The sequence below is a fragment of the Leptodactylus fuscus genome, chromosome 5 (assembly GCF_031893055.1).
Source record: "Leptodactylus fuscus isolate aLepFus1 chromosome 5, aLepFus1.hap2, whole genome shotgun sequence".
Lineage (NCBI taxonomy): Eukaryota > Metazoa > Chordata > Amphibia > Anura > Leptodactylidae > Leptodactylus > Leptodactylus fuscus.
This window is the reverse complement of record NC_134269.1, coordinates 190,230,440-190,255,572: the sequence shown is the minus strand read 5'-3', so window position 1 is coordinate 190,255,572 and position 25,133 is coordinate 190,230,440. Positions and strand designations below refer to the sequence as shown.

Below are 25,133 nucleotides of genomic sequence, written 5' to 3'. Positions count from 1 at the left end.
AGGACAGCCACTCATTCCACGCCTTACCATGTGCTGACCATGTCGCCGCCGTGACGGAATCTTGCAACAACGGGCTCAAGACTGCAGAACCAGGTCCCACAGCAAAGGAGGGCACGGGCAGCCCACCAAATCCGCTCTCAGGTGCATGTCTCTGAAGCGCTCCCACTGAAAACGAGAAAGAGCATCAGCAACAATGTTATCAACACCCGGGACATGGCGAGCCCTGAAAACCAAATTAAACTGTAAACATTTCAAAACCAAACGCCGTAGCAAGGACAAAACAGGTAAAGAGCTGGACGAGAGACTATTAATTACAGAAACCACACTCTCATTGTCACACCAAAACAAAACACGCTGGTTCGCCATGTCCGAGCCCCACAACTCCAAGGCAACAACAATTGGAAACAATTCCAATAAAGTAAGGTTACGAGTAAAACCAGCAGACAACCAGCTTTGGGGTCATGGAGCAGCGGACCAGCGGAAACCGAAAACGGCCCCATAACCAGACGAACCCGCTGCGTCAGTGAAAAGATGGAGGTCGGAATTGCACAACTCCTTCTCAGGGAAACAAGAAACACCGGAATAATCTAACAAAAAGGACTTCCAAACCTTCAAGTCCTCCCGCAGAACACTCGTTATTCGCACATAATGATGCGGCATGCGGACTCCAGCCGTGGCCATAGACAGGCGGCGAGAAAAAACACGCCCCATAGGAAAAATCCTACACGCAAAGGCCAGCTGACCCAGCAATGACTGCAAATGGGACAGCTGGACCTTGCGGGCCGACAGGCAAAAATCCACATCCGCCCTGAGGCGAGACAACTTGTCCTGCGGGAGCTGAAGGATCATACGGTCCGAATCTATGAGTATACCCAAGAAGGAGAGTGATGAAACCGGACCTTCCGTCTTGTCACGAGCAAGGGGAACCCCAAAGTAACCTGCAAAGAAACGAAAAGTGTTAAGTAAATATTCACACAAACGAGAAGAAGCAGGACCAACAAAAAGAAAGTCATCTAAGTAGTGAATTACCGACTGGGACCCCGTCTCTTGCCGAACAACCCACTCTAAAAACGTGCTAAACAACTCAAAGTAACGGCAAGAGATGGAGCATCCCATGGGCAAACACATGTCATAGTAAAAAGAACCCCCAAACTGGCAACCCAATAAGTGATAGCAATCGGGATGTACCGGCAACAGACGAAACGCCGATTCGATATCAGATTTCGCCATGAGGGCACCCCTGCCGGCATTGACCACCAAGGAGACCGCTCTATCAAAAGAGACATACGACACCATCGTCTCTTCCTTCGGGATACCATCATTCACGGATTCACCCGGAGGAAAGGACAAATGATGGATCAATCTGTATTTACCGGCCTCTTTCTTCGGGACCAAACCCAGCGGGGACACCCTGAAATTTGGAAAAGGGGGCTGCGCAAAAGGGCCAGCCAAACGGCCCAACTCAACTTCTTTATCAATCTTAGCCTGAGCAACAACTAAATCTTTCTGAACAGAACGTAAGTTATCCGAAAACGTAACTGAAAAACTGTGAACGTGAGGTATATAAAAACCAAACATAAAACCGTTAAGAAGCAGGTCTGCTTCCTGTCTCCTGGGGTACCTGTCGAGCCAGGGGCGCATCCTTACTGCGCTCACTGGCGTCCTCGGGTTTACCCATACCGGACCTAGTGGCTCTACCGCGCTTGGCACAGCGCAAGGCGGAATGAGCTCCTCCACAGATTGAACATTCATGCTTGAAACGGCATGACGTGAAGAAACGACAGTGTCCTTCATTAAACATCCAGCAGGCGCCTGGCCTGCGAACGGCCGCGGAGGGAGAACCGGCTCCCCCAGCGGCCGCGGATGGAAAGGGAGAAGAAATCGGCTTTGGCGAGAGCATCAGCTGGATCCAAATGTCAGTAGCCTTAGAGGCCCAACCAACTTCCGGCTGAAGCGCCAACCTACGCCGAAACTCCTCGTCGTACTTCCACCATGCCGTCCCACCATAAAGCTTGTGGGCTGTAAAAATAGTCTCCAGATAAACAAAAAGATCAGCCGCCATAGAAGGCACTGACTGACAGAGTATACAAGAGTAAATAGCAAAGGCTTGCAACCAATTCGAAAACGTCTTAGCTACTTTGGGCTTCTTATCATCACCCCGACCAAACCCTCTCTCCTTATCTACCGTCATCTGATCGGGGGATAACAAGAGCCAAATGTCAACATACTCATTAGACGTGATCTTCTGACGAAGCTCCGCTGATACATGAGTACCCAACGGAGCTACGGCACAAAAATAAGAATCACGAAACCTTAAACCTGAAGGAGGGGGGACCGGCTCAGGCTGCGCACTAGCCGCCCCTGGGGAAGCAAATGCCTGCCCCCTACCTTCCAACTGACTAACCATAGCTTTTAAAACATCCAACACATCACCACCAGCAGGTGGCGTTTGAGAGGACCAAGCCTGTGACCATGATAACTCACCAGCCGGAATCACTGGAATCTGCGACGAAGCGACCAGGGATGGAGGCAACGGAGCCACTACAGGAGGAGGTTCAGGAACCACAACAGCAGGCACGACTGGGACGCCCTGGGCGGAACCATATTCTCTCCTCCCACTCCGCCTCCTGGAACTCCTGCTGTAATGCGATCGCCGCGACCTACGCGAATCACGCGATGAAGATGACGAACGGGACGCAGACCTGCGCCTACTGTAACGAGACCCACGACGCCTGCGGCGACTCCGCGACCTAGAGCGACTCCGATAACGCCGCGAACGACCTGAACGCAAAGACTCATCATCAGGCCCAAAGCTCCTGTAGGAGCGGGCCCCAGACCCCGGCGCGTGACTAGAAAACGAACGGGAGTGAGTGCGTGGCAAAACATGCGGAGTTCCGGGCACATAATCTACATCAAAGAACTCCTCTTCACTTTCATTGAACAAAACTGGGGAAGCAGCGGCCAGTAGGGGAGCAGATGCTTGAGCGGCTACACCGGCCGCTACATTCTGGCTCATTGTGGCACTGTCTGTCCCAGCAGGGGTGGTAGGTGCCCTCCCAAACCACCGCGCCAATCTACCTGGCTGCGGTGGGGGTGCCACAGGGGGAGCGGAAAAAGAGGGGTCACTAGGCCCAACAACTAGGGCCTGCTGGGAAGCCACCATAGGGGGGGCACTCCCTTGCACCAACTGGGCAGGCACCGGGGGGGCAACAGGCAGAGGGGGCTCAACAGGCAGGGGGGCCACTGGGCTATCATCAGTAACGGCGGGAGGGGGGGGGGGACCACCCCCCCCAACATGTTGCCCAGACACGTGTAAAGGGGGCCGGCGCCCGCGCCACCCAACTGTGAAGTTGCGCGCCACCCGGTACGTGCAGGAGCCCGGGCAGCACGCGATACTGAACGCGCGGACCCCCGAGCCAGAGCCCTGCTCCGGCTACTGGGGGCCGCATCGGAAGACAGCCGCACGGGAGGCCTCGCCGTCCTGCTAGGCCGGGTAGAGGTCTCCCACTGCGGCATCGGTGGAGCGGGAGGCAGCCTGAACCCACCGCTCAAAGTGAGCAGTGTCTCCAGCCATGCCGTCCCCTCGTCACTTACCCTTCGCTGCAGCAGCTCCATGAGCTGCTGTTGCCGGGTACCTAGGTCCATGATCTTCAGACGTGAAGATCAACCGCTCCGAACGCTGGCGGGGATCCAAGAGGAAGTCCCCGCCCAGCGCCGGAAGTTAAATAGCGCGTGTAAGCCCCGCCTCCTCCAAAACCCCGCCCAGGCCAGCGTCAGCCGCCGGGAGGGGGGAAGGAGGAAGCGAGGCCAGCACGCGAGGTCAGGACCCGGACGGCTTAATCAGCCGTCCGGATCTCAGGGAGCCTGGATCGTATACGCCGCGTTATTTTGAGGCCGTGATTTTGTAAAATCACGGCCGCAAAATAACGTGGTGTATACGATCCAGGCTCCCATTGAAATCAATGGGAGCGTTTACGGCGCTCAAAATCTCACACGGCGTATACGTGCCAGGTCACGCAGCACATTGCTCCTTGTGAATGCACCCTAATATGCAATACTGTATGCTGAGCTGGGTATCTAATCCTATCATATTTGATACTGCCTGCTGAGCCATTTATTTAATCCTATCATATGTACTACTGTTTTCTGAGCTGTGTATCTAATCCTATCATGTGTTATACAGTCTGCTAAACTGTGTATCTAACACTATCATATGTGATACTGTACCTTGCACTATATATCTAATCCTATTATGTGTGATACCCCCCGCTATGTCATGTATCTAACCCTATGTGTTTTGCCCATCTCTACTTGATTTCCTGTGTAATGTTTTTGGGATCCATACACTCACATATACCAGTGACATATTCTTCCTGGCAGTCATGTAGATAAGGATGCCCATACCTCCCAACTTTCGAAGAGCCAAAAAGAGGGACAAAATATGCAGTGTGTGCCGCGGCAAATTTAGCTCCGCCCACTTTTATGTTGACTCCGCCCATTCTCATTAATTTTTTTCATGTCCCCCCCATCTCTGACCAGTTTCATGCCGTTCTCTCCCCATTTCATCAGCCCCAGTGTCATGCCATCCCCCCCTTTAATCTGCCCCAGTGTCATGCCATTCTAACCCCCTTCATCTGCCCCAATGTCATGCTGTTCTCCCCCCCCCCCTTCATCTGCCCCCAGTTTCATGGGCCCTCTACATTATGTTCCCCTCAATGTTTAACACAAACAAATGAGTTGACACCGGGACATACCTCCTACCGACCGAGACAGGACACCGAATCCGTGAATGTCCCACGGAAATCGGGACGGTTGGGAGGTATGGATGCATATAAAGGGTTCGGCCTGTCCTGGACGGCTCATGGACATGCTCCCAGGCCCATGCCTACATGAGGCCTCCCACTTTGGAATGAGATCTTACTAGCCATGCCCAGTTTTAGGTTCAGGACTGCCCAAATTTGACAGACTGTTGTGAAAAATTAGGGACTATGGCAGAAAATTTGGGACTGTTGGAAACTCTTGGTTTTGCTCCCATAGGACTGCACAGTATATATATATATATATATATATATATATATATATATATATATATATATATATATATATGTGGATATGTAGACTGACAGCCGTGGCAGGTGTGTCCGGACAGTTATGTAGTCTCAGTAGGGCTCCACCAATCTATGTATTGTATCTGATCTTCATTCTCTGCAAAATATATTAAGTACTCCAATATTTACCTGCCAATCTCCTCCCGTGTGTGCGAGTTCTCAGTATAAGCTAGTCGTAATGTTGATAGGACCCAAACCTTAGTACCCTATTACAGTGGAGTGTGTCCTGGTACACATTCCCCCCCCCCTCCCCCGCCCTTTGTTACAGTTTGCAGAATCACTAGCAACATTCTCTGTAAGCTAGCGACAGGTCATCTGGGGACTTGGGCACTGTTCCCACTCAGCCAGGCAATACAAAACAGCAGCAATTACATAATAATGTAATAAGTCAAACAGTACACATCCATCCAGTGTAACTATATTATATGGTGTTGAATTCAAAGTTATTGTCTACCTCCCTGGTTGCCTAGGGCAGTTAAGGGGTTAATGTCAATACAACATGTGGTCTAGCACATTGAAGGGATTCAAGAGGTTGGCCAAAGTCTTAAAATTAGGGGATGTGGGATAACTTGCAGATTAGAGATGGAGGACAGCCTACTTGGTGACATTATGGGTCTCACGAGGCGGCTGAGGCCTAATCACCGACTTCAGTGTTCTTTGTGGTCCATGACAGAAGGCTAGAAGATGACTAAAGAGAACTGTGAGGGAGCCCAGGAGGGGTAAGGGAACGAGAGCATCAGTATAATTTTTCTGCAATTCGGAGACAACCGGCGCTAATGTCTCCGATCGGTCCCCGCCGCCATTTTGCTGGTGATCGCCGGCGCCTGGAGCAAGCTCCAGGGCCGACGTCACATTGCCATGACAGCCGGGAGGGCTCCCAGCCAGTCTGCAATCTCTTTCTTTTGCAGGCTGGTCTATGCAGCCTGCAAAAGAAATTATGATTTTTTGCAATGCATTAGCATTGTAATGCATTGCATTAGTGATCAGACCCCCTGGGGTTCAGCACCCCTAGGGGGTCTAATAAATGTAAAAAAATAAAAAAATAAAAATAAATAAAAAAAAGTAAATAATTTTTTTTTTTTTTTTTTTTTTAAGTATTAAAAATTCAAATCACCCTCCTTTCCCTAGAACACATATAAAAGTAGTTAAATACTGTGAAACACATACATGGTAAGTATCCCTGTGTCCGAAATCATCCGCTCTACAAATCTATAAAAATATTTTTCCTGTTTGGTAAACGCCGTAGCGGGAAAAATAGTCAAAACTGCCAAACAGTTTTTTCACTGTTTTGATTCTGATAAAAATTTGAATAAAAAGTGATCAAAGCAAAAACATTTCCCAAAAATGGTAGAACTAAAAAGTACACCCGGCCCCACCAAAAAAGACGCCCTATGCATCCCCGTATACAGACATATAAAAAAGTTACGGCTGTCAGAATATGGCGACTTTTAGAAAAAAAAAAATGTTCAACACAGTTTTGGATTTTTTTAAAGGGGTCAAAATGTAAATAAAACCGTATAAGTTTGGTACCCCAGAATCGTACCGAAACACAGAATACAGGGGACATGTCATTTTGTCTGCACAGTGAACGCCGTAAAACCAAAACCCCTAAGAATGCATTTTTTTCTTCAAATCCACCCCATTCTGAATTTTTTCCAGCTTCCCAGTACATTATACAAAATAATTATTGGTGGCATCATGAAGAAAAATTTGTCCCACGAAGACTAAGACCTCATATGGCTCTGGGAGCAGAGAAATAAAAAAGTTATGGGGTTTAGAAGGAGGGGAGTCAAAAACGAAAAATGAAAATCAAAAAATGCCATCGGCGGGAAGGGGTTAAGAGCTAAACTACTTTACCAGTATATATACACCACTAGTATATACAGTTAGCTCATAAAATTTCACAAATGCCCTTTTAAGGGGTTAAATTCTCCACCAGTGGTATACCCTATATATCTGTCCCATAGAAGTAATAACAAAGCTGTATACTGTTATCCAGTATACACAGCAGTATATAGGCCCAATATATCTACCCTCTGTGTACAAAAAAACATAAATTTGTATACAATCTATCAGTTTGTCAACTCACTCACTCATTCCTGTATACTGTCATACTACCAGTAGTATATACGGCAGTACAGTGTCGGACTGGGGTGTCTAGGACCCACCAGTGGAATTGTTTCTAGGGGCTCACCATCAGGATCCCTGCAGACCAGCGTTACCGAGACAGGGCGACTAAAGTTAAAAACATGTCGGGAGCCATGCTCCTCACCCACCACACGATGTGCACCACCACAGTACCTAAATCCACTGCTACACACTGTATGGAATGTGAGCAGCATGGCTCCTAGAATGTAAGGGCCCGTTCACACGGGCACAGAGGGGGTGGATGATGGCGCGTAATCCACGTCATAATCCGCTTCCTCACAATGGTGGTCTATGTAGACCGCCAGGCTTCTTTTTTCCGTTCACTTAAAAAAAGAAGCAGGCTGCCCTTTCTTCAGGTGGATCCACGGTTCAGTGAGCTGCGGCATCTGCCTGGTGGCAGCAACCTCCGGAGTTGGCCCATTCATTTGAGCCGATTCCAGGGGGAGAAGCCGCGACAGTTGTGGCAGGCGGGTTTTGACCCAAGAGTGATTGCTGCTCACCGCGGTGCCAAAACCAGCTATACCGCCCCCCGTATGAACTAGCCCTTACCATTACCTGTAGCCACGCTGTCCTGGAAAAGCTGATCTGCAGAGGTTCTGGCTGTTGTATCATCACAGATGTAATATTGAAGGCCTATCCTAAGGACAGGCCATCAATATTAGAAAGATGGATAAATCCTTGAGGGTAAGTTCACACTGGGTTTTTTGGATCGGAACCTGAGGCGGAGGCCACCTCAGGTTCCAATCCAAAAACCGGGGAGTCATGACTGAAAGCCGGTGCACTGCACCAGTATCCAGCCACGCTCTATGCTCCGGATCAGGCCCAAATGAATGGGCCTAGTCTGGAGGAGGGAGTGTCTTCAGGCCGAATCGCGAGGCACAAGCCAGCTCCCGGAAAAAGCTCCTAAGCGGATCCCATTGATTTCAATGGGAGCCAGCTTTTTGGTCAGGATTTTGAGGCAAATACGGCCTCAAAATCCTGACCAAAAAACTCTGTGTGAACTCACTCTTAGGGTAAGTTCACACGGGGTTTTTTGGACAGGAACTAAAATATGGGTAGCTGCGACTGGATGCTGGTGCTCCGGATTAGGCCCAAATGAATGGGCCTAGTCAGGAGGCAGTGTCTTGAGGTGGATGTCGCGAGGCGAATCTGCCTGAAAGAATGAGCAGTTTGCTTCTTTTTCCAGCTCCTGGAAAAAAAGAACTGACCGGATCCCATTGATTTTAATGGGAGCCGTCTATTTGGTCAGGATTTTGAGGAGGATATGGCCTCAAAATCCTGACCAAAAAACCCCGTGTGAACTTACCCTATAATGGGATTCGATATTCGGTCGAATAGTCGAATATTGAGGGGCTACTCGAAACAAATATCGAATATCGAGTATTTCACTACTCGCTCATCTCTACTGCTTAATATAGTATGTGAACATAAATTCGCAACAGTCATGAAACTATATCATTTACCAGGATAAAAAGTAGCCCATGTTTTTATCGAGGTTACAAACTATCTATATGCCAAATTTCATTCAAATCCGTTCAGCCATTTTTGGGAACAAACATCCAAACACACAAACTTTCACATTTATAATATTAGTCGGATAGGATAAGATTATAAAAGTGGCTCACACGATATAAGTAATATACATGAGAGGAGAATCAACAACTTCTCCTACCTAGATTTTCAGATTCACTAGGTAGAATATACATAATGTTAGATTTCATATTAATGATGAATTTACATGTGCTCATGAGAATACTCAATGGAAAAAATATACATTGAGGCAACCCAGCCTCTCTATCCACTATGCCTCCTTCTGCAACAATGTTTGATAGAGGTTACTTCCTCTTTTACATTCATGGTATCAACATTCCCACAATGGACAGCACAGACTTGTCTAGACAATGGTGTATACATATCATTGTTATTTTACAATACTTAAAGAGGACTTGTCACTGGCACTGTTGGAATTTATTCTCTAGCAGTCAGTACTATTAGTTTTGGTCCCTGATACTATTTATGCTCTGTACTCTGGATTGTGGTGTCAAGGAGGAGCGGACAACTGGTGTGATTCTGAGCTCTGACACTGGCTGCCTCTGATTGGAACCCCCTTGCCTGACACCGCCCTTCTGACATTACAGAGCTTAAAAATGCTCCATCATTGGGAAAAGTCATTTTTAGCCAAGCACATACTTGCATAGTCTTTAGAAAGGCTATTCCACACCTACCTTTTGTATGTAAATCGCCTCAGCAGTTTTTGGATGAGATTGTTTTTATTCATATGCTAATTAGGCTCCAGCGAGCACAGGAAGTTCTCAGCAAGCACTCCTCTGTCTCTGCTTTGTGCTGTGTGTGAGAGCAGGGAGGAGGAGTCAGCGCAACAGCAGCCTGTGCTGTATATACAAAAGAGAGTGTGCTGGATGAGAACTTCCTATGCTGGCTGGAAGCTAATTAGCATATGAATAAAAACGCAATCATTCAAAAACTACTGAGGGGATTTACATACAAAAGGTAGGTGTGGAATAGCCTTTCTGAAGGCTATGCAAGTATATGTTTAATTAAAAATGGCTTTTCCCAATGATAGAGCCCCTTTAATCCTTAAGAGACGCAGACATTTTTGTGTTTTTGGTTTTTACTCCTTATCTTCCAAAAAACATAATTAATAATAGCATAATAGCTTTTTTAATTTTTCTGTCTACGTAGTCTGGTGAGGGCCTGATTTCTGCATGACAAGTTGTACTTTAAAATGGTACCATTTATTATTTTGTACAATGTACTGGGAAGCTGGAAAAAAATTCAGAATGAGGTGCAATTGAGAAAAAAATGCAGTGCTTGACGTTTTCTTATGGGTTTTGTTTTCATGGCTTCCACTGGCTTCCATGGCTTTATTCTTCAGGTCGGTACAATCACGTGGATACCAAATTAAGGGCTCGTTCACACGGGGGACGATGGGGCGGATTTTGACCATATTTTGACTCGGGGAGCTAAGTCAAAATATGGTCAAAACCCGCCTGCCACGATGTCGCAATTGTGGCTTCCCCCACCCCGGAGACGGCTCAAATGAATGGGCCGACGCCGGAGGTTGCGGCTGCCAGGTGGAAGCCGCAGCTCAGCTAGCCGCTGAATCCGCCTGAAGAAAGGGCAGCTCGCTTCTTTTTTTCCGCTATCGGCAGTTGCTGATAGAGGAAAAAAGAATGCTAGTGGTCTCCACAGACCACCATTGTAGGGGCAGCACGGTGGCTCAGTGGTTAGCACTGCAGCCTTGCAGCGCTGGAGTCCTGGGTTCAAATCCCGTCCAGGAAAGCATCTGCAAGGAGTTTGTATGTTCTCCCCGCGTTTGCATGGGTTTCCTCTGGGTACTCCGGTTTCCTCCCACACATCAAAAAGACATACTGATAGGGAATTTAGGTTGTGAGCCTTATATGGGACAGTGACTGTCAATGTCTGTAAAGCGCTGCGGAATATGATGGCGCTATACAAGTAAGCATAATAATAATTGTAAGGGGTGGATTCTGCTGTCAAAATCCGCCCCTTTGGCCCCGTGTGAACTAGCCCTTATATAGTTTTTTTATGTTTTCATTTTAATAACTGTACAATCATTCAAAATTTTAAAGAAAAAAAAATATTTGAATAACCGTATGAGGCTGTGTAAGGCTTGTTTTTTTGCGAGACAATATGTAATTTTTATTGGTACAATGATGGGGAATGTATGTTGTTTTACCATATGGGGCAATTGTTTTTATATTTTAATAATTTGGGTGTTTTTCAACTTGGGGATACCAAATGTGTTAATGTTTACATTTATTTATTTATAATTAAATGTGATTTAGGGAAATGGGGGGGATTTAAACTTTAAGTTTTTTTAAAAAATGTAAAACTTTTTTTACGTCCCCCTAGGGGGCTTGAAAATGGAATCTTTAGATCACTTGTGCCATAGACTGCGATATCACTGTTTCGCAATCTATGGCAGATTTCCTAGGCAACTATTGAAGCTTGCTGCACACAAGCTTCAGTAGTTGCAATACTATTGCAGTGCTAAGAGCCTTCAGAAGGCTTCAGGCTGCCATGGTAAAAGGACGCCTCCCGCGATCGTGTTGCCATCCTGTTAACTGGAAGAAAGAGAAAGCGAAAGTAACCACACAGATGCCATGGTCGCATTTGACAACGGCATCTGAGTGGTTAAATGCCCGTGATCAGAGTCATCTCTGATCACGGGCAATGCTGCTGGGTCCCTGCTGTATGAAGCATGGCAGACCCGGCAGCTAGTGTGGCAACTCTGTTTCAGAGCGTCCACCATGATTTTTCAGCGCACCAAGACGTTACTATACGTCCTGGTGTGCCTTAGGGTTAAATAGCACATCAGGCGCCTTTTAAACTAACTGTGCTTGTTGCTCAGGAATGGTGGGGAAAAATTTCAAGTGCACTGGAATCAGTGTAGCGATACCTGTTAACAGATGCTAAGAACTAGAACTGCTGGAGGTGGTGAAAGGTCCTGCTTAAATGCTGAGAGATATGTCTGTGTAGTTGTTGAGTTGTTTTTCCTACAAAGATTTTTGGACAAGTACCTTGCACTGCATATATAACACTTACTGTCCGGCATGTAATGAATTGCCAAATTGAATATTCCTTGCCATCACATGGAGTGTATTACACCTGTCGAAACATGGTTTTCGACTTGAAACGTTGGGGGTTCACCACCTGTGAACTGAAAGAGAAATTATTTTACTCTGGGGACCCTTGTATAAATGCAGAGGTCTGTATTTCTAGAAATTTTCTGTATTACTGAGCCTCTAGATACAAATAAAGAATAATTCAGCCACACCCTTTGTGATAAATGAGAACGCCCACTCAATGTTTGTCAGAGAAGTTTATGTCCATTTCCTCTTTCTGCTGTCAGCGATGGCGTCTGCTGCTCTAAGACAGGAGCTGGAGTGTTCCATCTGTCTGAACGTTTATACAGATCCTGTGACCCTGCGATGTGGACACAACTTCTGCCGGGTCTGTATTGATCAGCATCTAAATACACAGGATGAGACTGGAGTTTATTCCTGTCCTGAATGTAGAGCGAAGGATCAGAGGCGACCGGCACTGCAGAAGAACATAACACTGTGTAATATAGTAGAGAATTACCTCGCTACTCAGAAACATCAGGATGTCTCTGGGATCTTCTGCACTTACTGTATTGACTCTCCTGTACCGGCTGTTAAATCCTGTCTGTTGTGTGAAGCTTCTCTGTGCGATAACCATCTGAGAGTCCACAGCAAGGGACCAGAACACGTCCTCACTGATCCCAGCACTAACCTGGAGAAGAGGAAATGTTCTGTCCATAAGAAAATCCTGGAATATTATTGCACTGAAGACGCTGCTTGTATATGCCTTTCCTGCAGTTTGGAAGCAGAACATCGGGGACACCGGATAGAGATACTGGATGAGGTCTTTGAGAAGAATAAGAAGAAGCTGAGAAGTGTTCTCCAGAAACTGATAACAAAGAGAAAGAAGACTGAGGAGAGAGTCCAGAGTCTGGAAGAGTACTGGAGCAAAGCTCAAGAAAAAGCATCTGGAGAAGCCGAGAGAGTCACTGCCCTGTTTACAGACATCAGGAGACGGTTTAATGATCTGGAGAAGAAAGTCCTGAGTGAGATCTCCAGACAGGAGGAGCAACAGTCACTATCACTGTCTGATTTGATCCAGAAGCTGGAAATAAAGAAGGACGAGCTGTCCAGGAAGATGAGGCACATTGAGGAGCTGTGTAACCTGACTGATCCACTGACTGTCTTACAGGACCCAAACACAGGTGACTTGTGTGACCCTGAGGAGGGGGAAGGTGATGAGGACACAGGAGGATCTGATAAGACGCATGATGTAAATGGAATTACAGGGATGTTACATGCAGGATTCGCTGATCTAATGACATATCTACAGACCATCTCAAAACCAGAGGAATTGAGGCCGCAACCCCCCAATGCTCGATCACTGCCCAGTCACATAGAGGATTTACCTGTGTCAGGTACAAGGTACAGGTCAGGTACAGGTGATGATGTAATAGTCAGGACTGAGAGTGTTGGGGGGAAGGTAATGGCTGCAGGAGAGGGAGGGATCTATGGGCAGGGTCCTGCAGACATATTACTGGATGTAAACACCTCTGGTAATAATATCCTTATATCAGACGATCAAAAAACTGCAACCTGGATAAAAATAAGACAGAATCGTCCGGTGACAGCGGAGAGGTTCCAGTATAATCAGGTGATAAGTAGCAGGAGATTTACAGCAGGACGACATTACTGGGACGTGGAGATCAGTGGATCCCATTGGTGGAAGGTGGGGATGTGTTATCCCAGTATAGACAGAAGGGGGCGCCAGTCATTTATTGGAGATAATAGGAAGTCCTGGTGTTTATATGGAAGGTTGTTGAGCAATAATATGAATCAGTATTCAGTGATACATAACAGTAGAGTGATCCAGTTACCTCCCAAGATCTCCAGCAATAGATTCAGGATCTGTCTGGATTATGAGGCCGGGCAGTTGTCCTTTTATGAGCTGTGTGACCACATCAGACACTTACACACCTTCACTGCCACCTTCACCGAGTCCCTTCATGCTGCGGTATGGGTTGGGGAAGGTTCTATTAAGATATCAGGGGGAGCAGTAGCTGGGAGGAATCATGGCTGCCTTGCACTGCCGGCTGTTTGCTCTCTGATTGGCCCCATCTGGTGACGCTTTTAGCATTGAAGCCATGGCTAGGTAGGGCAGGACACTTCTTATTTATTGTACTTGCACTGAAGTCAGATATAGGCCGAGGCTCCGCCATTTTTGCTGCTGTGGAAAAAAAGCTGCGATAAAGCTATGTTTTTCCAATAAAGAAAAAAAAATTGCATGTTCATTTCAGCTTGGTCTAAGGGAGGGTTCACACAGAGTTACGTGCTGCGTGACGTGGCACGTAGACGCCACGGGAGCTTTTGCGGGCCGTTCACACTCCCACTGATTTCAATGGTAGCGTGGATCGTATACGCGGCGCTATTGAAATCAATGGGAGCGGGAACGGCCCGCAAAGGCTGGATTCACACGATGTCTATTGGCTCGTAATTTGGCACGTAGACTCCGTGGGAGCTTTTGCGGGCCGTATACGCTCCCATTGATTTCAATGGGAGCTGGACCATATACGCGATGCTATTTTGCGGCCGTGATTTAGTATACGCCGTGTATACGGTCCTGGCTATGTGCCAAATTACGAGCCAAAAGACAACGTGTGAACCCAGCCTAAAGCTCACGCAGCGTCTACGTGCCACATCACGCGGCACGTAACTCCGTGTGAACCCTCCCTAAGTCTGTATTTCACCTATTATTATATATATTAAATATATTCTTGTATTATATTCTTGTGTGATTAACCCATTATTATATTTTTGTCTGACTGATTTTTATATATATTTAATATATATTTTTTATTCAATAATATAATTTACTTTTTTTCATCTAAAATACATACAGCTTTCAGAGTTTATCTGTGTGTCCGCATTTCCTATTGGTTGCATTGTTGCCAATACCGACCAATCACAGCACAGCTTAAATTTCATACTCTGCTATGGGAAAATGAAAGCTGAGCTGTGATTGGTCGCTATGGGCAACAAAGATAGTATATATTTTACACACACCTCCTAGATAACGTTACTCCGAGAGATTTCCAAATCAACAGACCATTTATGTGTAATAAAAACTAATGACAAGAAAACATGGCGTCTGAACGTTGTGATGAGTGGAGGGTTGAGCACATAAATCTGGAATCGGGGTTTTTATGTGAAATCATCTTAATCATGGCGGAATAAGAATTTCTGCCATTTTCTGGCAAACTTTGTAAGGAATTTATCATGTGGAATTTCCAGTAAATTTATCAATCTGTCAACGTGTTGCATCATTAAAGGGATTCTGTCAGGTCCAAAATGCCTCCCAGACCAATGATATCGCTGTGTAGGGGCGTTTAATAGGAGCAGAGACCTACCGTTGTGGTCACAAACTGATGAAGTGATGCAGAGATAATCATGTTTTATGGATATGGATGTTATCCAGCAAGTGCACTGGGGGCGGGCCTGATTTGACAGATTTTCCAATAAATAGACAAAACCTTCACATGTCAATTACATCTAAATGGGCAACATTAGCCAGTGATTCCACAGAAGAACAGGAGCACTTGTAACTGTCTGTATGCAAATCAAGCAAACCAAGCCTGCCCCCATTGCACTTTGAAGCATGATTTGAATATTCATAAAGTGATGATTGCTCAGTTGGATGGTGGCCATGAAGGTATGCTTCTGCTTCTGTTAAAGGGGACCTATTACCTCTTCCGCCACCTTCACCTCTTTGCATCCTTCAACTGATAAGTAAAGGATTAACAGACCCCAGAGTATAAAAGATGGAGGCCCAGGGGAGGTGAGTAAACTTAACAGTCACAATCACCTCACATTATGGCACCTGGTGCAGGTCCACTTTGGTCTTCTTGAGTGATGTCAGATGCCCTGGGGAACAGCTTAGCTGGGTTCACACCAGCGTTCGGGTCTCTGTTATCAGGTTTCCTTATTCTGTATGCAGAAGACGGAAACCTGTCTTACCGAGTCCGGCCGTGAGCACCTTGGAGCGTTTTATACTCTCCGCGGCGAAACCATTTTTTTAAAACCGGAAACAGAGTACTAAATGTCCGGGAGAAAGTACAGGGAAAATGTATCAAAAGCGCAATGAAAAACACTGTGGAAAAAAATACATTGTGATTCACTGCTATTTTTTTTCCACAGGGTTTTTAACTGAGTGTCGCTGTTGGGCCTCATCCTTATCATCTCAGTATACTGTGTACTACACTGTAAGGGTGCATTCACATGGAGGAAAATGGCGCTGAATTTGGTGTGGAATTTCAGCGCCGGAAAAAAAAGCCTCCCATTGATTCCAATGGGTTCCTTTATCTGCTAGCAGAAAAAGGCATTGAAGTTAATGGAAGGCTTTTTTCAGCGCTGAAATTCAGCACCAAATTCACCGCCATTTTCCTCTGTGTGAATGAACACTAAGGCTAAGGCCCCATGTAGCATCCCACAGTAAAAAAAAACGCTGCAGGAAAAACCCTGGCGGGAACACAGCAGTTTTTCCCACACCGCTTATTGCAGAAACTCCACAGAGGTTTCCTCTGAGGATTTTCTGCTTCCTTTATGCCTATAGGGAAGTTGCCGGTGTGTCTGTGGGTATAAGTGACATGCTGCGATTTCCAAAACCACAACAGTTTTAGAAATTGCAATGTGTCCGCTGCGTGTATTTTACTGCAATGTGTGGATGGGACTGCACACACACTATATACCTACACACTCAGGCCTGGTTCACATTAGCAAACGATGTGCAGTGAAAGCACATGGACCCCATAGACTATAATGGGATCCGTGTGCTTTCTGTGCGGTGTCTGCAGAGAACATGCGGACAGAAAAGTACTTCACGATCTACTTTCTTGTCCGCATGATTAGTGCGGACACAACACGGACCCCATTATAGTCTATGGGGTCGGTGTGCTATCACTGCACAATGTTTGCTAATGATTTTGGTAATCCATTCAGGGGGGGTCTTCATACGGACTCCCCAAACGGATTACCAAACGCAGATGTGAACCAGGCCTTATACATATACTATATATACTTTCACATATACATTATAGCATATATACTCACACATATTCATTTATATACATTGATATACCAGATATATCATATACATACTTCTATGAATGTATATGAATACTATATATACTCACATATATACATACACTCACCCATACACATTATTATAGCATACTGTATATCCTCACACATACCTGTATACAAACACACAATACTCACACAGTATACAAGACACATATACATGAACATGAACAATGCATCTGCCGTGGCTAAATGAGGAATTAACAGTCGGGGCCCACTGAGGGATTCACCAGTTCCCCGGTGGGCCAATCAAACCCTGGCCTAGGATAATTGACTATGACTGTCATGTTTGTGTATCTCCTCTGAGTCTCCACTTAAAGATCCCCAGAGTATAATAATAGCAGTTCTAGCTCAGAGTGAAATAAAGCTGTCAGATGAGTCTTATGAATATTAGCAAAATGAATCTCATGAGGTTTGCCCAAATCTGATAAAAGTCTACAATGGTAATGTCACTACACCCTTAATAATACACAAACACAAATGATAAGATAGGATTTTTGCTGAGGCACACTTCAGAGCTGATTGACAGGAATGAAATAAGCAAAACCACTAAATGTTTTTCATAGAGAACTTGGTGGTAGAGACAGATTACACAAAAGGTAGTTGCTAAGATTCCAAGTCATACAATTTGTAACACAACAAGAAAAACAACTTCACTTGAGACTTTTCCAGTAAATGTGGATCAAACCAACTGGTTGTTTAGTTGGACATTTACATTAATTTCTTCCTTCTGCTGTCAGCAATGGGATCTGCTGGTCTGAGAAAGAATTGGAATGTTCCAGCTGTGTGAACATTTATTCCAATCTTGTACCCCTGATATGTGCACACAAGTTCTGCCGGGGTTGTATTGATCAGGTTCTGAATATACAGGACGAGTCCAGAGTTTATTCCTGTTCTGAATGCAGGGCAGAGTTTCAAGAGCCACTTAAAAGGAATTTCTTCCAAGGAAAACCAGCAATCTTCAGTTATATAAAAATCAGCATTGCTTTATTCTTTACAGATTGTTTTTTTAAAAAAACACGTACAAAAATTATTATTTTTTTTCTAGTGCTTCAAAAAACGCATGACACACACAGCATAGTATGACTCACATAAGGCGTAGAGGAGCGCTGGAACTGACGCGTTTCGGTACCGTGTGTACCTTAGTCGTAGAGTTTCAAGAGCAGCTTGTAATGCAGAGGAACATAACATTATGTAATGTAGAATGTATCCTGCCTACTGAGCTACATGAGGAGGAGGTCCCGAGGATCTACTGTATTCATTCTCCTGTATCTGCTATCTACACCGTGAAGCATCTCTATGTGATGTCCGCAGCAAGGGGCCAGAACACATCTCAGCACTAACCTGGAGGAGAGGAAATGTCTTGTCCATATGTTGATCCCGGAGTATTACTGCAATGAGGACGTTACTTGTATCTGTGTGTCCTGTAGTGTGACTGAATGACATCGGGGACACCTGATGGAGATGCTGGATGAGGCCTCTGAGAAGAAAAAAAAAATCTGAAAAATGTTCTTAAGAAACTGATCAAAAAGAGAAAACTGTGGAAAAAGTCTAGTCTGTAGGACTGCTGGTGGAAAGCTCAAGAATTTGGAGAAGCTGAGTGAGTCACTGCCTGATTAAAGACATCAAGTGACAACTGGACAACCTGGAGAAGAAGGTCCTGAGTGAGATTCCCTAGCAGGAGCAGCAGTCATTGTCACTGTCTGATCTGATCCAGAAGATGGAAATAAAGAAGGCAAAGCTGTCCAGGAAGATGAGGCACATTGAGGAGCTGTGTAACCTGACTGATCCACTGACTGTCTTACAGGATTCAAACATAGACGACTTGTGTGATCCTGAGGAGGGCAGATGTGTTGAGGACATAGGGGAACAGAAATTAGAGAAACACGTCATAAAAGCCATAACTTTTTTTTATTTTTCTGTCAATGTAGGTTTAGAAGATCCTTTTTTCTTTTTTTTTTGCAGACAAAAATAGTATTTCATAATGGTATATTTTAGACAGTTCAAACTAAGACTTTTTAATCAATATTATTCCTAAAAAAAAACTCTTTAAGGATAAACAATGTATCAATAACAAATATAAATAATAAACAATGCCTCAAAACTCTGGCAAATATTTACAAATCTAACCAGCATCAGCCACTGTGATAAATCTGGTCCTGTGATAGAATAGAGGAATGGAAACACCGACGTATGTGTGAACGTAGCGTAAGCTGTGTCTTTCCAGGGAAGGCAAAAAAAAAAAAAAAATTCTATAAAGCATGATTCACTCTCACCTTGACCACTGCATCTTCCTTTTAATCAGTCTTCCCTTTACTAAACTCTTCTCTCTACAATCTATTGCAGCGGCCAGGCTCATGTATCAGTCTAGACAATACAGTGATGCCTCTGGTCTGTGCCAGTTACTACATTGGCTGCCTATTCATTATAGAATAAAATATAAAGTCATCATCCTCATCCACAAGGCTCTCCATAATACTGCACCTCCCTACATTTCCTCCCTCATCTCTGTCTACTACCTAACCCGTGCTCTTCATTCACTCAATGACCTGACTAACATCCTCTATTATCAGAACCTCCCACGAACCTCGCCAAGATTCATTTTGAGAATATTCGCAAGGCTGGTCCTGCAGAATCGGATGTTATTATTATACTCAGGTTCTATAGACATGTTCACACCTGATCTCCAATTTGGTTAAGGAGTTCAATTCCTCTTGAAATCAATTCAGCACATATAATGATGTTTGAAATAGTTTGTTGGGTTCATTACAAATTTTTCTAAACTTTTGAATTAAGCCAAACCTGAAATTTTGGGGGTTCACAAGCTACATGTCAGTATTGCACTCCGGTGGCTCTTTAGACACATGAGTTTAATAACTGAAGGCACATAAAAGTAACAAATATTCATATGCAGCTCTCCTCTTTGAGACTACTCCGGCTTCCTGAACTACATCAGTGGCCCATTAGGGACTACAACGCCTAGGATTGAGCCTGTGGGGCTTTAACCTAAGGCTAGGTTCACACTTGTGCTAGACTCTCCGTCCCATCCTCTAAAACAGTGGATACCTGCAGATGCCATAGACTATAATGGGGTCCACCTGGTGTCCGTAGGATTGCCGCCATTTTTATACCTAAACTGGCAGGAAGAAAAGTCCTCCACCAATTTTCGGCGGAATCTGTGGCTGAGTTGACTCTGACACAGATGTGGACCAAACCTAAAGTGGATAAATGCCTCCTTGCGTGACATCACAATCCACTGAGAAAATGCAGGAAGATAAACTATTAAAACTTATATACCTTAAAATAAAAACACGATTCAAACCAAATATACCACATCTATATATTGGTTATAAATGGAGGTTATGTATACTTGGGGTAGATGTAGACCACCACCACAGTGTGTATGTTCACTGCCCCTTCATAATCAGGCCAGGACCATATACCTAATATAAAATTACGCAAAATTATGGGCGCAAAATAACGCGGCGTATACGCTTGTAAATCAATGGGATCTTTTTGAGCGCGCAAAATGCTGACATGCATATACATGCCAGCTTGCGCTCCATTTTACATCGTGCGAACGCACCCTTAGAGACAGTGTTGCTACACAATGCTCAATAACCAGAATGTCCAGTCAGATACAAATCACGGGGGTTCTAGATCTAGGAGACAAAGTGGTAGATCTGGCCCCAATCCTGATTTTTTAGTACAAAACCCCCAATATCGCAGTATCTTCTCAGGCACTGAAGAGAACTATGAGAGCGTTACATGATGGCCTCCAAGTTATGAACCTAAATGCATTTGCTATAACAATCAGCGAGTCATTCAGTCCTCACGATGTACATAATACAAGGAAGGGGAAGGAGAAGAAAGGGCAAGTTAGGTGCCAATTACGTAACCTTGAGGTTCCAAATATTCAGAATCTGGGCCGGATGTAATTACATTTCCAGATAAGCTATTTAAACATTTATGATGACCTATCCAAAGCATTAATGAACTATCCCTAGTATAGATCAGCATTGTCACATCGGTAAGGGTCCAAAACCTTGCACCCCCACTGATCTGGTGTTCAAAGGGGCATCTTCTAGTGATGTCACATATATTGGTCACAAGGCCTGGTAAATATAGCCCCAATTGGTTGACAAACAAGCAGTCCACCAGTGGCCATGTTGCCATCAGACATGTTTGCACTCAATCTGAAATCCTAATTTCCCCTCTGATGAGTACAGATAGAAAGAAAAACATTGAGAGAGTGTTGTGACAAGAGGTCAGAAGCGGGTTATTACTTTCTACGGTAGATAAATCTGATAATTCACAAACAGTTGTGTAACCTCTGTACACACGGGGGCTTCATAATGTACATCACAAGTCTTGTAATAATTATTATTAACCAAGTATGGCTCAAATACAGTACGTTGTGATGGACACTATTGCCCTGTGCCAATTTCATTCCCCAGACACTGTCCAATGCAAGATAATATAGACTGTTCTCAGACTTCATTGGTGAAATATGACTAAGCTCCAAGAATATACTTTATGACCTTCATTCATATAAACTATTCCTGTACACTTTATTGCTGAAATATGACTTTGCGCCTTATGACTTATATAAATATAAGTCATAAGATGCATATATTTTATAAATATCCTTGTACACATGCTGATGGCACATAGAGAAGGCTTTTCTAGTATTTTTAACATGAATGTTCATTTTCTTTCAAATTTGGTAGTAGGGCTAATTTAAGTATACAATTATTATACAATTATGTTTAACCCTATATAAGTAAACCTTGACAAAAATTGCTGTGTAAGTATAAGTGAACTATATTCATTGGAAATATTTGGTAACAAATGGAATAATGTATTGCTATTGCTGAAAACTTCTAGCACAAAAGATCTAAAGATATAATCATTTTTAGGTTTGTTCTGACTCATAGAGGGGTATTCTGAATGGGGAACCACCAAAATAATGTATATGGACATGGGTAGTCTTCGTGAGATAAACCCATTTAAAGGGACCAATCAGGGTAATCTGGAAGACTAAACCACTCAGAAATATCCTGTTGTAAAGCTACACTAAAAATAAAATAAATGTTCACCCTGTAGCTGTTCTCCCAATGCCTATGCAGTTCTTCATTGAAGTCGGCAGAGTATACCTTGGTTTCAGGGTTTATGTCCCCGACCTCATTGAGGAACTGTGCAGGCTTCGGAAGCACCAGAGATGAGTTCTACAAAACTCATTTCTGGGTAAGTATAAAAAACAGGGTGATTTGGGGCACTAACCCCTATACTGTCCTGTGGGAGGTTTAGTCTCCCAAATCGACCTAATAGGTTCCCTTTAAGATGATATTTTTATGTAGTTGAAATAAAAGTGAAGCTGATAGTAATGATGATCCTACAATCAAGTCTTGTGACACCTCAGAACTGCTAATAATAACCAAAAGCAAATGACCAGAAGGACAAAAAGACTAGATTTTTATGGTTTGACACCAACAGAGAAAATAGAAGAAGTCACACTTCAGAAAAAATCTGCACAGCACCTAGAAATTAGTGCTAGTGACATTAAAGTAATTGCTAAGATCTTTAGTGATCTTCAACACTATAGATACAACCAGAAGAACAAGTTCAGCCAAGCTCCTCCTTGTAAATATACATCACATAAACTTGTGTTTGTTGGAGAATTTTACTGTCATTTCTTCCTTCTACTGTTAGTGATGGCATCTCATGATCTAAGAAGGGAACTTTTCTGCTCAATCTGTCTAAATCTTTATACAGGTCCTGTAACCTTGAGATGTGGACACAACTTCTGCCGTGTCTGTATTGATCAGCACCTGAATACACAAGATGAGTCTGGAGTTTATTCCTGTCCTGAATGTAGAGCAGAGTTTCAGGAGCGGCCTGTACTGCAGAGGAACATAACGCTATGTAACGTGGTAGAATGTATCCTGTCTACAAGTCCACATCAGGAGGAGATCACCGGGATCTGCTGCACTTACTGTATTGACTCTCCTGTACCTGCTATTAAATCCTGTCTACACTGTGAAGCGTCTCTGTGTGACAACCACCTGAGAGTCCACAGTAGAGGACCAGAACATGTCCTCACCGATCCCAACACTAACCTGGAGATGAGGAAATGTTCTGTCCATAAGAAGATCCTGGAATATTACTGCACTGAGGATGCTGCTTGTATCTGTGTCTATTGTTCAGAAGAAGGACACAGAGGACACCAATTAGAGAAACTAGAAAAGGCATCTAGGAAAAAAAAACAAAACATGATAGATGTTTTACAAAAACTGAAAACAAAAAGAAAGGAGTTTGAGAAAAGAGTCCTAAGTCTGGAGGAGCGCTGGAGAATAGCTCAAGAAAAGGTATCTGGAGAAGCCGAGAGAGTCACTGCCCTATTTACAGACATCAGAAAACAGCTGGACGACCTGGAGAAAAGGATCCTGTGTGAGATCTCCAGACAGGAGGAGCAGCGGTCACTGTCATTGTCTGATGTGATCCAGAAACTGGAAATGAAGAAGGCAAAGCTGTCCAAGAAGATGAGGCACATTGAGGAGTTGTGCAACATGACTGATCCGCTGACTGTCTTGCAGGATCCAGACACAGGTGACTTGTGTGATCCTGAGGTGGGGGGAGATGATGAGGACACAGGGGGACATGATAAGACACATGATGTAGATGTGGATGGAATTACGGGCATGTTACATGCAGGTTTCTCTGATATAGTGACATATCTACAGACCATCTCACCCACAAAACCAGAAGAATTGAGGGCACAACCGCCAAGTTCCCGATCTCTGTCCAGACACATACAAGGTTTACCTGTGTCAGGTACAAAATATGGGGGTGATGATGTAATAGTCAGGACTGGGGGTGTTGGGAGGAAGGTAACGGCTGTAGGAGAGGGAAGAATCTATGGGCAGGGTCCTGCAGACATATTACTGGATGTAAACACTGCTGCTAATAATATTGTTATCTCAGGTGACCTGAAAACTGCAACCTGGACAAAAATAAGGCAGAAACGTTCAGAAACAGCGGAGAGATTCCTGGACAGTCAGGTGATAAGTAGCAGGAGATTTACCTCAGGACGTCATTACTGGGATGTGGAGATCCATGGATCCGCATTATGGATGGTAGGAATGTGTTATCCCAGTATAGACAGGAGGGGGTTGCAGTCACACATTGGAGACAATAACAAGTCCTGGAGTTTATATGGAGGGCAGGGGTATAAGAATCAGTGTTTCGTGATGCATGATAGGAAATTGTTGTGGTTACCTCACCAGATCTCCAGTAATAGATTCAGGATCTGTCTGGATTATGAGGCCGGGCACTTGTCCTTTTATGAGCTGTGTGACCCCATCAGACACTTACACACCTTCACTGCCACCTTCACCGAGCCCCTTCATGCTGCGTTATATATATGCTATGGTCATATAAAAATATCAGGATCTGCATTTATGAGGATTCATCATAACAGAAGACATCATAGAAGACATCATCATACTTAAAAGCAGAAGCTCTGAACAGCGCATAGCGTGATACTGTGTTGTCAATAAGAAAATATGATGGGGCTCACCTTCTAAGAATGTGTGTCAGACACAACAACCTTATGCACATTCAGTCTCCTTCAGTCAAGGTAAATGGTAGCAGCTGCAGCCCAAGAACATCTCAAGTTAATGGATGCCAGGTAATTCGGGAAAGACCAAACAATCCAAATCCATTCACAAACCAGTGGAATCAGAATCCAGAAGAAAGGCGCAGTGCTCACCCAGTAATTAAAAACCATTAATGTACCCATTTATGAAGAGAATCCATTTGGAGATTGTACAGCTGAATAGTCATATTCATAAAAGTTTGTCCATTGAATGATTCAAAGTTAGCGCGTCTCTTGCTGAGATCGCCAGCACGTGTGGCATCTTAAGGATGAAACTGAGCATTCGCGGGGGAGTACAGACTCGCATATGCTCAGAGGTTCCCAAATTAAACAGTGCATAGAAAATAAATCGAAAATACCATTCAATGGTATGAGATATATATATATATATATATAACGTCAAGGATGATATAATTGCTTACTTTGGATGTGAAGTTTTTAGAAAGACAGGAAGTGGAAATAAGGAACACTACATATAAGTGATGAAGTCTGAGGCAG

At 44.3% G+C, this 25,133-nt stretch overlaps 2 protein-coding genes across 2 annotated transcripts; both read left to right on the top strand.

Annotated features, from left to right (window-relative positions):
* The first annotated feature begins 12,134 nt into the window (after positions 1-12,134).
* LOC142205055 (E3 ubiquitin/ISG15 ligase TRIM25-like) lies at positions 12,135-14,000 on the top strand. Its single transcript, XM_075276404.1, has one exon. It carries the CDS (start codon positions 12,153-12,155, stop codon positions 13,965-13,967), a length of 1,815 nt encoding a protein of 604 aa, XP_075132505.1. The 5' UTR covers positions 12,135-12,152; the 3' UTR covers positions 13,968-14,000.
* Positions 14,001-22,692: 8,692 nt separating this feature from the next.
* On the top strand, positions 22,693-24,489 carry LOC142204579 (E3 ubiquitin/ISG15 ligase TRIM25-like). The gene is made up of 2 exons (XM_075275894.1): positions 22,693-23,728; positions 23,894-24,489. The coding sequence occupies exons 1-2, from the start codon at positions 22,693-22,695 to the stop codon at positions 24,487-24,489; spliced, it is 1,632 nt and encodes a 543-aa protein (XP_075131995.1).
* Positions 24,490-25,133: the final 644 nt, after the last annotated feature.